Source organism: Tupaia chinensis, unplaced genomic scaffold (assembly GCF_000334495.1).
Source record: "Tupaia chinensis unplaced genomic scaffold, TupChi_1.0 Scaffold145870_1, whole genome shotgun sequence".
Taxonomy (NCBI): domain Eukaryota; kingdom Metazoa; phylum Chordata; class Mammalia; order Scandentia; family Tupaiidae; genus Tupaia; species Tupaia belangeri.
In genome coordinates, this window is record NW_006205727.1 from 4123167 (window position 1) to 4136363 (window position 13197).

General features: G+C 35.6%; 1 protein-coding gene across 2 annotated transcripts in view; it reads right to left on the reverse strand.

Moving 5' to 3' along the window:
- Nucleotides 1–1029: 1029 nt before the first annotated feature.
- Nucleotides 1030–13197, reverse strand: part of SLC38A2 (solute carrier family 38 member 2) — a 14079-nt gene continuing 1911 nt past the window's right edge. The window contains exons 3-16 of one of the 2 annotated variants that reach the window (XM_006168564.3): nucleotides 13068–13149; nucleotides 12804–12919; nucleotides 9872–9945; nucleotides 9682–9774; nucleotides 9470–9551; nucleotides 8022–8104; nucleotides 7415–7473; nucleotides 7159–7326; nucleotides 6631–6710; nucleotides 6441–6541; nucleotides 5766–5890; nucleotides 5306–5450; nucleotides 5100–5197; nucleotides 1030–4074 (exon numbers count right to left, since the gene is read on the reverse strand). In XM_006168564.3, coding sequence (XP_006168626.1) covers nucleotides 3976–4074; nucleotides 5100–5197; nucleotides 5306–5450; nucleotides 5766–5890; nucleotides 6441–6541; nucleotides 6631–6710; nucleotides 7159–7326; nucleotides 7415–7473; nucleotides 8022–8104; nucleotides 9470–9551; nucleotides 9682–9774; nucleotides 9872–9945; nucleotides 12804–12919; nucleotides 13068–13149 — 1405 coding nt within the window. In that variant the 3' untranslated portion in view covers nucleotides 1030–3975. The remainder of the gene's footprint in view (nucleotides 4075–5099; nucleotides 5198–5305; nucleotides 5451–5765; nucleotides 5891–6440; nucleotides 6542–6630; nucleotides 6711–7158; nucleotides 7327–7414; nucleotides 7474–8021; nucleotides 8105–9469; nucleotides 9552–9681; nucleotides 9775–9871; nucleotides 9946–12803; nucleotides 12920–13067; nucleotides 13150–13197) is intronic. The other variant, XM_027768328.1, reaches the window with a different exon arrangement.

Genomic DNA, 13197 nt, shown 5'->3' on the forward strand with positions numbered 1-13197 from the left:
ATATCTCACTATTGGTCAAAATGTCTAATTTCATGGTGTGTGTTCTATTTTGAAAGTAGTAAAATCTTGCTTAAAATTTTTTAGCCTCACTTCAACTATACGATAGGGAATAAAGGCATGTTGATTCACTCAACAACTATATTGAGTACCTATTGACTGTTTACTAGACACTATTGTGAGTGCTGGGAATAAATGAATGAAAAGAAAAATAGCAGCTCCTACACTCATGCATCACATGGGGGCGCAATCAGAAAAAAAATGTGACTAAGACTATATAATCCACTGAGATGGGGAAAAGTCATAGAAGTTCGGTTTTCTGCATAAAAATTAAAGAAAATCTAAAGCAAATGAGTTTGTTGTATTACTGGGTTTTTTTGTTTGTTTTTTTGGTATGTTTTTCCTGGACAAAGATGGGGGATGGGGAGGGAAAACACACTCTTTATGGTAATGACATTGCAAGCCCTTCTCCACTTTCCCCTCCTTTCAGGATACTGAGCACACAGGTGTGTTTGCACGCACCTGGTGGTTTTTTCAAGCCACCAAGTCCGGATTCAAACTGCGTGATATCCTACGTGGGATCCAGCCACCTTAACCTCCAGGCTGCTAGCATTCAACTTCTTTCCAGGTCTATTTCAGTCCTCACTAATTGTAACTACGTCAGAACCACCTGGGTAGCTTTCTGAACATGAACACCAGATCCTAGGCTTCACTCCACTTACGTGGAGTACATAGGCACATGCTTCAGAAAGCTGTTCTAAACTGCCCTTCGATTCTGATGAACTATTGGCCCGATTCCCATCAACAGGACCAATTGTGGGTCCTTGAGATGCCGCTTAGTACATTATTCCCCAAACCCTCTGTTCTCATTTAGAACATTTAGGAAGGTGCAAGTAAAATACTCTTACCTTTTTCATCACTGTTAATCACTACCATGGACACCTACTAAGAGTCAGGTACTGTTACTTAGAAAATACATCTGACACTATATATCCCATTGCTTCAAAAAAACAAAAAAAAATCCACTACTAGTCAGGATTAAGCATGTATTTATTTTAGTTCAGTTAAAACAAACATACATTGTTTCATTGAAACGGTGTAGCACTCTTTGCCAACAAGCCATATTGCAACTGTTGGCCTCTAACAGTACAGTGGGGATATTTACACTATATACACCCACACCCATTCAGGTTTTCCTAGGTCTTTCATTACACTCAATCACATTTGACTTCATTACACTAGATCACATTTTGATAAGGACTGCATTTTGAAAATTTAGACCTTATTTAAAATTTATGAGATCTAAATTTGCACCAAGTTTTTGTGAAAAAAAAAAAAAAGTATGTCCAACCCGTTTATTGCAAATACAATTTAAGTAAGTATTTTAGTTCTCTCAGTGTTTGTACACAATTTGTCAATATTTTATATTTAATTCTCTGTACAGGATGTTTTGGAACACTTTTCATAGATATATAATGTGAACTCATCAAAATGCAGTTAAGAAACTTACAAGATTATATACACTTGAACCCAAGACCCAAACCTGACATTATATACAACCTATTTACAGACACATATGGACAATGTATGTACATAGATTATCATAAATATTGAAAAATAGGTTAGCTTTAATGGATTAATGTTGTTCTATAAATAACATTACAATTTAACTGAAACATCCACGGAAGACAGTAATGCAAAATGAGGTGACGAGACAGTGGTTGTAATACTGAAGACTGCTCATTAATGGGAATTCACTGTTTAGGAACCTCAAGGCAGACAAGATAGCTCCAAGAAAATCATGCACTGGATTCCTATCCTAGCAGTTGATTTTAAAACTCAAATAGCCAAAGAAGATTGGAGAAGCCTTCCCACATGGATGTGCTGTGAGATTTTTTTCCCATTTCTTCTTGGTTACCATGGTATTTTCTCCCAGTGAAGGTCACGAACTGTAGGAAACAACTCTTTACTTGGTATTTCCTGGCAGGTCTCAGATACAAAATCAGCAACTCCTTCCCAGGAATTCAAGTGGAGAAGCCAATTCTTGGTCTGGACGAGAGGTGAGGTTCTGGATTTGCATGGAGTGCCCAAAGCCCAATTAAATGAAAGCAGTGCTGTAGACTCCATCTTCTCACTGCCTATTTTCTACATGGTCCCCAATTATTTTATCTTCGTAGAAACAATCAAACCCAAAAAAGGACCATTAATTCGTTGTTTTCACCTAAGGTAGTACTACAAGACGTCTTCCAGTTCTGTAAGGGTCTTAATTACAGACATGTGGTCTGTACATTTAGTCACATATAATACAAGAATGTGTAACAAAAACCATGTCTGCCACATTTCTGGCCCTTGCCTAAAACTAAAAATGTTTTCTTTAAGAGAAAACCTTAGAGCCAATAACCAGTTGATGATTCCATTATTTGCTTCCCTCAACCACTTAATGGAATTATGTATATTAGATTTTAGACATTATGCCTGATGAGCAAAGTACCACATTATTTAATAATATATTCACCATACACCATAACGTACAATAAATGTGCTCTTAAAGCCAAGTTTCAAAGTAATGTTTTCACTTCTAACTGGGATTAAAATGGAAGGGTGAACATGCAGTTGGACCAAACGACTACTTACACTCAGTTTGCACTGTTTTCCCTAGCTAACCATTTGTTGGATGTAAACAAATAATTCTATGTTGTACAAGAATGAGATGACAATCCAGTGCAAATGAGTTTTACATGCTTACTGCATGAGAAACCCAGTGGCCTGTATGAAGAGAACTATATTATACCAAATATTGGAGTAATCAGGGGATTAGATCTCTACTATAGACAGAACATGAACACGACGAAGCCATACATTGTCAAGTAATTCACACTTCCAGTAGATGAGCATTTTGAGGCTGTACTCTCTGGATAGAATAGTTTTGGCCTATCGCCATCAAATGCCCATTTTCCACTGCTGGAAGCAATGTCAAAAAAGGGCTGGCCCCAAAAGCCCAGAGCTGTCAACACAACTCTGGAGACAGATGCAACTGAATAAACCCTGTTTTACCCAATTGCACTATTTGGTACCTCAAAATTAGTTACTTTATTTCCCACAGAAGTATCTGCATTATCTTCCATTCTAACTGGTTGAAGACATAAACATTTCAGTCTGAATGAACCAAATTATTTGGGACAGAGAAGAACAGTGATGAAATCGGTTCATCTGATTTGGTACAGCAATTATCAATTATCTTGTAAGTAATGGTGAAGTTAGAATGGGAAAACTATGCTCCTAATTCATGGTACAACTTTTTATCACACCATTTTCTCTAAAAATTATTTTGGGTAAAAAAGTATTTGGCTTACTATGCCTACAAAAAGGCAAATCATTTCATAATACTAATATTCACTTTTAAATATCAATGAAATTATTTTTCGGTATTTATTGACAACCATTTCTGGATAAAGTTCAAAAAAAGCAATTTCTTAAAAGTAAAATAGTGCTTCTGAGGTCTTTAAGTATTTTTGGTACAAAAAATAATAGTGTTTTTTTCTCAATGGTTATTTCAATACTCTGCTGTAAATTAAGAATTATTTCTCACATCGAATGGTTCCATTAGGCACATTCAAGTAAAATCATAAAATATCCAAGTTAAACAATGACACAGCCAAACATGTGGCTTGATAAAAGTTAAGAGTTCGTCCATTCTCTGGAATGGAATAAAATTGTCACTTCCCTTAACCCGAGACTCGTGGTTTTGTTGTTAAAATCCATTTCTAACATACAGATAAGTTTCTTTAGAAAAAAAAAAAAACCTTTAAAAAAAATTTTAAAAAAAGTTCACTTATTCTGCACTCAGAAGAACCAGCGAGGAATCTGCACTTCAAAAGGAAGTGAAACTGAAAACATTAGGTGAAATTTCATAGTAGCTGAGTGTTGACTCAACACTGGCATCAGATGGATTATCCCAGTTTGAGTGGTGCCAGTTAATTAATGACCACCTCCAGGGGCATTGTGTACCCAATCCAAAACAATCAAGGCCATGCTTCCAGTCATCACCACTACGCCACAGAATAGGAAGAACATTGCCTGCAATGAGTACAAAGAGAAAACTGATTAGCCAGGAGCAGAGACAATATGCTAAGCATTCCTCTTTCTACTTTTTAGAATGGGCTAATTACTAAAGTTACATCTATTACATAATACCCTACAAAATACAGTTTTATCTTGCTAGTGTAAACTGTTTAACTCAAGGATTCATAATAAAAAACGACCTTTGAAGCCTTCTGAACTTTCACTTTTTCATTCTTTTGTCTCAAATGAAAGGGAATTTTCTTGCTGAATAAACCACTTCAATAGAGGTAGACGGGATTTTTGGTAGTTTTTTTTTTTTTTTTTAGCGCAGAAATGATGTCACAAAATCAAACTCAAGTAATCTAAATGTAGCCTGAGCCAAAGCCAGAAGTCTAGAGTTACTCCTAATCTTACCCTTTAACTACTGCCACTTGTTAACTTTTGAGTAAAGCAAGATGAGATGTGTTGGTTTATAACTAAAGTTAAGTTAATCAGACTACAATGGCAGTGAAAAATAGCAACTGAAAAGCAATCTTTTTCCTATCTCCACCAGGATTCTGGTACCAGAATTAATTTGTGGTTAGCATATCATACTCTGTAATCAGTTCTTATCACTTTGGAGTAACAGTACACAATAATGAACACTATGGAGAAAGGCCTCCCAAGTTTGCTTTGAAGACAGTCTCATTCAACTGAACACCCATTTTTTTTTCTTCTACATACTCAGTGACATTTAAGTGTCCAGTGCAAAGCAGTATGACTGGGTAAACCAATGTTTAAAGTTGGGTCAGTATCTTCATACCACTCTTCATCTCTATTTCTATTTTTCAAGTACTTCATAACTTTCTCGCAATTAACTTAAGTGATGGTAAACTATATTTTATCCCCTCTTCCCATTCTTCTATCTGGGGAATACACCATTATTAGAAATGTTTATTAGAAACTAAAAGTAATTCCTAGGAGACAAACTAAAATCAGCTGAGGGAATTTCTGACATGAAAAGGTCATTATTATTCCTACAATCATAATCACTGACTCACCCCAATTTTCTGTATAGATTTCATAGGTTCTTTCTTCACTAACTTGATATAGAAGGCAGATGGAAGAATAAAAATCAACATAGCAGCAGCAGATGCACCTGTAAAAGAACATTTAATCATTTTTGAGAATGTAAATGAATCATTTGTCATTCATTTTTTTCAAGTCCCTGGCATTTGGATCAACTTTGATACTTTCTAAAACTTACCAATGAAGCCAAAGATATCCCGAATAGTTGGTACGAAAATAACAAGCAAATTGGTAAATGCCAAGATCGACACTGTAATGAGACTATGACGCCACCAACTGAAATCTTTTGATGAACACAACAAGTGAGTTACAGAACTCCGGATCTGTAAAAAATAAAAAGAATCTCCAGGTAGAATATGTCTAAACCCAAACTATTTCTAAAGTATAACTGTGTCCCCTTCTGTTGTTGTTTTCTGTACACTGGAATACTTAAAGATCATTCTATTTATCTTCAATTATGAAACATACACTCCAGGTTGTTTTAAAAATGTACAAAAAAGCCCCTTCAAAACCCCCAACAATTTGGTATTTATTACCCTCCTAATGTTTCCATTCTTCCAGAAGCTGGAAAATCTCACAAATCCTCACACACTTAAAAAGGGCTCATTCCTACTGAAAGCAGGCAAGTGATTACTTACTGGGAAAATAACTACTGGTACTGTCAGGACGACAGCCATTAACACAGCCAAACGGACAATGAGAAGAAGAATATCAGTTCCCAGGACAGTAGAGTAGGTATGAAGCAATTCTGACTCAACGTTTTCTATGAGGAAAGACCAAAAAAGTATTAAGTGTGATCTTTTTTCCTGGCAATGAAGAAGAAAATCTACCAGTGAAATCTGTACTATGAGTAGTTATTACCAACACACAAACTGACTATAAACTAAGAGGCTAATAAGATTAATTTGGAATTATTGTTAATGCAATTAAAATGACATTGAAGGGAAATTTTTCTAAATACCAAGTAGAGATTTAGCCACAGGAACCTTATTAAAAAACAACAGGAGCTAAACAGCTAAATCCCATGGTTTGGCTTACAGTTAGTGAATATGATGGGAAAAGACAGAAGGATGAAGTCAGAAGCAACCATACTATATAAACACACCATCAAATAACTCACAATGTTTCCAAGCCTAGATTCTAGAAATTACTGATAAAACAGAAATTCTAAGCCACATATTTGATTTCTCATCACATACTGGCAATAACAAATTTTTTTAAGTGATGGATCCCCATCTATATATATAAAAGGGTCAGTTTAATTTCAATAAATATGTGTGCATGTAAATACGCCCCAGTTAAGCATTACTTACTGTAAAACGTTAGGTATCCAAAGAGGGCTGCAAGCAGATACATGAGAAACATGGCAAAAAATGAAATCTTGGACACATTCATCATTCTTTTACGGCTGCGGCTATTAAGAAAATATAAGTATATATTTTAGAAGCTGTGATAACAGTAGTCTAACATTTTCCCAATCAATTTACACAATCAAGTACTCACCCTTTCAGCTCTTCATAGATTGGAAGAATAGCAGGGTGACAGACAAATGAAAAGGTCAGGATCGGCACAGCATAGACAGTCTGAAAACAGGGTAAAAACCAACTTAGTATCTAAACCGCATGTGTTGTCACAGCTCTGCAGCTTCTATTTTACATAACGAATGTTAAGATCAAAGCTCAAAACAACGAATTTCCTTTGCATAATTAGCTTCCATTCTTCTAACCTGCTCAGCAAGTGTGATCAACATCCTAACTCCTGAATGTCAATTATTTACACCACATAATTACTCCATTTCTCAACCTATTTTAAGATATAAATCACTTTCTTCAATAATTAGCTAATCATATGTTTCTATTTTAACAGATAAATCAACACTTTCTTCAATAATTAGCTAATCATATGTTTCCTAAAAAGTATCCGTTATTCCTTTTCCCTTTATGCTGGGAGTTATTTAAAAATTTCCAGTAAAGTTTCCTCTTGTCTTCCCTGACATCTTCCTTAAGGAAAATAACCATTTTATTTAGTTACCTGTGAGTTGAAGATAAAATAACGCGGTCTGCAAGAATCATCTCCAGTCATGTTAAATGTCGAATCAGATGCAAAAGCTGTTGGCTGTGTTAAGGTGCCATTCATCGTTTCATTGATCAGGAAAGCAACTTCCATAGGACAAGGAATTTGAAATTTCTTGCAAATTACCTGAAAATATATTATGATGCATGTTATATCAAAATGAATGATATGACAGGGCTTATAAAAACTACCTTCTAAAAAAAATTATACCTACCACAATCAGAAAGAACATCATACACAGTAAGGAAAGGCCACTGGTATAACCCAAATATCCTATAAAAAGTGGAGGGGGAAAAATCTTTGTTAGTTTAATAAAATGGATTCAAAGCCAATTATTTTCTCCTCAGAGTAACTCAATTTCACAGGCATTAAGCGTAGGTATAGTATTAAACTTCTAGTACTTATTAGTATTCAAAAAGATTGTAGGAAAATGGAATTAAAGTACGAATTTATTTTGGTGTAGAAGAATTCAAAATCCATGCACTTTTTAAAGTATACATTTTCTATGAACTTTTTGAATACTGTATACTAAACTACATAATAGATTGAAATATACCTGTAATGAACAAAATAATAAAAACTATCATTTTGCATTACTTACAATGCAATAAGATAAATAAATTTTAATAAAAATATCAATGAAATATTGTGGTCCCTTGGTAACAATCTTGCTAGAATTTTAGAAGAACTACAGGTATGCATGCTACAACTTCTGAAGGCATGTTTTTAGGGCTTTTGGCTCTAATTAATTTCTATTAAGAGGAAATCACCAGCTAGTAAAAGATTCATTTCAATTTTCTTCAAAAATGGGTTTTGCTCACCTAAATTTCTCAGCAGTGATAAAGGAAGAATGGGCATCAAGGATACCAGCAGAACCAAATAGTCACCGTTCAGATACCACAACCTGAATTAAAGAAGAGAAAATCAAAGTTCTAATATCCTCACAATAACATACACATTTTATAAGGAGGCTCATTCTATCAAAGTAAACACACACACAAAAGACAGGTTTCTAAAAAGTATCTCTTATTCAGAACAGGAGTAACTTTTTAACTTTGTATGTTAGATGAGTATTCACTCAGGTCAAAATCGGAGTATGAAACAGGGTAACTTTTGTCCCACTCTGCTCTGGGAAGGCAGCCAAGCGATTCCTAACATAAAATGCTTCTTAAAGACTTGATACTAAGGTAGGGAACAAAGCAGCTTTGTCAAGCCAGTAATCTTATCTTTAAGTACTTTTAGAAAAGCTGCAGCTAAATGTGTTATAGCTTTAGTTTGCAATTTCTAATGCTGAAAACAAGGAAATTCTAAAACAAGTGGTTTTTTTTTTAGACATTTGTTAGCAAATACATTTATTAAACATTTCAACAAGGACACTTTGCCACCCTTAGATAAAAGGTAAAGGCAAACCCAGAAATTTACAAAACTCAATCCCATGAACCAGGACTTATTTCAGGTTGTCAAAAGATGTTGATGCCGTGACCCACCTGGACTCCAAAAATTCAAAAGATCCCTTTTGAACTTACAGAAAATGTCATGTATGTCCCTTAGGAGTTTTAGTACCATGTTGTTTCCTTTTCAGGTGCTCATGAACCATTACCTTCTTTAAGTCGCTATTTTCAAATTTTAACTGCCCTGTGAATTCCGCTCAGTCAACTTCAACAATGAGGACTCACAGAAAACTGATGTTTAAAGACTAGCTTATCAAATTAAAATTTCTAAGGCCACACCAGAGATGGCACACCTCTGTATCTTTAAGTAAGGAGCCGCATGTAAGTTGGGAAGTCAATTGTCCCTCTCATGTTTACTTTAGATAAAAACCTGTTAGTCCACTGGGATGAAAACTTTGTTATCAAGAGTAAGGTTTCCACAGCATGGCTATACCTTTTCTGGTATTCCATGAAAAAGATTAAGTTTTAACGATTTCAAACTTTTAAATGTAATTAAAGGCTTCAGACCAACTTAGGTTAGTTAGGGCACATGTTCAACTGCTGTAACTTCTTAAATGTAAGAGAAAAAGCAGATTTCAGGAAACCTGTTCCCACACAGGTTAGAAATACGCTATCTGGAGTTTTACAGGGCTAGCTACTATCCTGGGCCTATAGCACTCGAAAGTTCAAACTGGTTTACAGAGAACTTCTTGGTTGGTGTCAATGGAAATGCTTATTGGTAACTTAGTGATAATCATTTTGTATCCAACTTTGATAAAATGTATCTAACCATTTTAGACTGTAATTGTTTTTTATGAGTAACCTTACTTAGCACCTACCCAGTTGTATCTTCAATGTTCATTAATGCCTGGATCACCAAAGGTAACTCATATTTCACTATGAAGAGGTAGCTTGACATAGCTGGAGGAAAACAAAATTATACCATTACAAGCGCAAAATGTGGCCCGTGACACTAAACTCATGTGTCACCACTACTCTGCTACACAATGAGCAAAACGTCTACCCAAGTTGTCTTTTGAAAAACTCTTACCTCCAATGTTCTGCATTGTAATTGATCCAGAGGCTGCAAGCTTTCCAACCAATCCAAATGCCTTATGTCCCAACTGTTCATATAATAAAGACCCTACAATTTGAAGAACACAGAAGCATGAGGCATGAACTCTGTAGAACATCGTGACAGGTATAATAATGGTCCTAGAAAATTAAGAATGATACTGTACCTCCTTCATTGGCAGTCTTCAAAAGGAGATGAACAGAATACAGGGAAAATATTGACACAAATGACAAGAGAATTCTGATAAAAGAAGCAAAAGGTGCAGGGTTATAATCAAGAACAGCTATATTTAAAGACAACTTTTTCATCAGTTAAATAACATCAAATATGGAATTTGTCCTATTTGTGCCAAAAGGCTCCTAAGAAACTCACATTTTAAAACCTCCTGCTAACTGTTGTGCCAACATCATCTCTCACCCAACACTAAAAACTTGCATTGTCTCAGTTGAAAGTTCTACAGTATTGGTTAAGAGCAGGTGTACCCACTTAAGCCCAATGCAGCAGGAGGAGTTGGAAAGCCCAACTTCCCAGGGATGGAATTAGGAGACCTGCATTTTGGTTTTGGCATGTAATAATGAGCAGTGTGCTCGCCACTTGTCTACGTGGTTAAGAGTTCACTTTATCTGTAAAATGTTGCTAACACTCACCATTAAACTCAGCCCACAAGGTTCTTGTGAAATTCAACTGAGATAAGTTAGGGGAGGTCCTGAGACCACATGGACTATATAGATATATAAGGACAGGAATGGGAAGGGGGAAACGATGCTAATATTTTAAGCATCAGGCACTACAAACTTTCCTAACGAGCAGACACAAATCAGAAGTAACTACTGTGATGATTTACTACATCTACACCCCGTGGTGGGGGTCAGCACAGGGCCAGCACGTCACAGAGTTAAATGCCTGCGCTAGAACAAGTAGGCTACCAGCCCAACTCTGTGAACAGTTGCCTCCCATAACTCTTACTTGGATTAAACAGGAAAAAAATAGGGTAACAGAGAGGGAATAAAGGGATCCTAACATCACTTGGTTTTTCCCAAGTGACAGGAAAAACCCAAGTACGGGTTCTTTCTTGTCCCAGATCCACTTTCTTTCCACCCAGGCAAGGCCAAAAAGATAGGGGTTTAAAAAAAAAAAGAAAAGAAATAAAAAAAAACAGAGACCACAAGAAAACCTGAAAACAAGACAGTCACGTATTTTTTGATTCTGTTTGGGCAAATTGCACAAGTATCCTGTGAGGTGCTGGTAAAGAAACTAACGTCTATTAGTTAAGCATAAGAGTGGCGCTGAGTTACCATTCTAATGCCAGAAGTTTTATGAGATCTAGTCTGAGGTGACATTATAAGCCTCACCTCTAACTGGAAAAGAAGTTGAATTAAAAGCAATTTTTAAAAATTGAGCCCTTCCATGTCTTTCTTACACTAAAAGACAATGAAAAACAAATGGACTTCATAACCTTTGAGGCTGTTTTCAATCTCATGATTGATTTTACTTTAAAAAAGGTTAAATACAGAGCTATTTCAGCAGACCGTGGCAGCCATGTGGCCTGTGGCCCATTTACCTCTGCTTCTAAAGTAAATACTGATGAATGAAAACTTACTTTAGTAATCTTGACTTAATAGTCAAATATGTAAGTATCTACTAAAGTAGTCATAATCTCAAAAGTACAAAGGTAACAAACCAGAATTTTGCTTTCCTTTATGAAAAAGTAGTTCTGCTGTGTCTAATTTAGCACTGTGACTACACCAGCAGCAATTTTAAACTGCCTCTTGTTTTCATACCAAGAGCTAAAAAGGGTTTTAAATATTTAACAGTGATGCCAATGAAGTTCCCCACTAAAATCTTAAAAATTCTAAGATCCTTTCTATATAAATTCTTAGTCCTTCACCTTAGTAAGGTCTCAAAAAGCTTCATTCTAATGAAGTAAGCCAGACAGAAACCTTCTAGCGCTCAAAGCCAGGCTTAACTTCAGTGTGGAATTTCACAAAACAGAGCTTTGCACTGGTCTGCTTTTCTTTTCATGAACATTCCATTGTGCTGGAGAAAATAACTTGAGTAGAAGGCACCAGTCAGCTAACTAAAACACCTCTGTCACAAAAGGACAATTCCATACTATGTAAGTACCGTTTGCTCATCTGTATGATGAAAGTTTTAAGTCACACAACACTCCACAGAAATTGTCCTAGCCAGGAGTACAGAGGTACTTAAACTTAATGGGCAAACGCAAACATCACTGGAAAATACAGCACTTCTGTGCTTTATTTCTGGAAAGAGGTCCATATTTTTCCATGTTCAACAAAGTGACCCCAAAATAGTTAACCACCACTGCACTCAGAATGTCTGTATTGCCAAAATTCTATCCAGGTATTCAAATCAGGCAACACAGGAGAAACTAGGCAAGTAGAGACAAAAACATTTTAAAAGGAAGTAATAATAAAAATATGCATTTCTTGCCACACCACTCAGCAATCACAGATCTGGAAAAAGCAAACATAAAAAAACAAAAAAAAAACACAGAAAAACACACAGAAAAACACACATATGGATTGCTTTTCAGTGTCCAGAAAAATTATGACTCACTTGTCTTAAAACAAACATGTTCCAGGCTAGGTAAATACCACCACACCTCATGTATTTAGAAGGGTTTTCTTTTCCTTATGCATGCAAGGGACCATAGGTCCTTGGGGAGACCGTCAATTTACCAAACTTAGAGGCTGTATATACACACACACACACACACACACATTTTTGGCTTTTGATTTTGTCCAAAAAAATTCATAATTACCCTAAATTTATCAATAGTTCTTTTTAAACATCTAACATATGTTACTTTAAGTATTCCTATTGACTTAAAGACTTCTATCTTAATCTGTCAGTTTTAAATGTTGTGCTATATTTTCCCCCATCCAAATGGCTTTCTTGATACTGTGCAGTATATAGCAGAATGAAAAGATGTTGGGTTTTCTCATACTTTTAGTTTTAAGCAAATGATCTTTAAATCAACTACTTCAACTGTCAATTCCGTTCCTGCAGCCACAATTAATGTTTTATTATAGTAACTGCCCTGCATGGCAGACTCACTACTTACACATACTTACATAAAAAGAGCAATTCCAGTATTAGCCATGGCATAAGAAAGCCCAAGGATTCCACTGCCCACAATCGCATTGCTCAGATTAAATACTGACATTCCAAAGGAAGTAGTACCTGGATGCTACATAGAGGGAAAACGATAACCAAACATATAACAATAATTAAATGGAGAAAACCAGCTTTGGGCAAGTTAGATTTGAAATCTAAAAGTAAAACTATTCTTTTACTCCATAAAGCCACAGATATACAAATGATTGTTTTTAACTTACAAAGTCTGTTTCATACTTCTTCTTCCCCAAATTCGATTCAAGTAAAAAGTTCTGGTTTTCAGGATCTACATCTGCATAATGACTGCAAAGGAAATATAAATGATTGTAAATGGATTAATTTCCCCCCCCC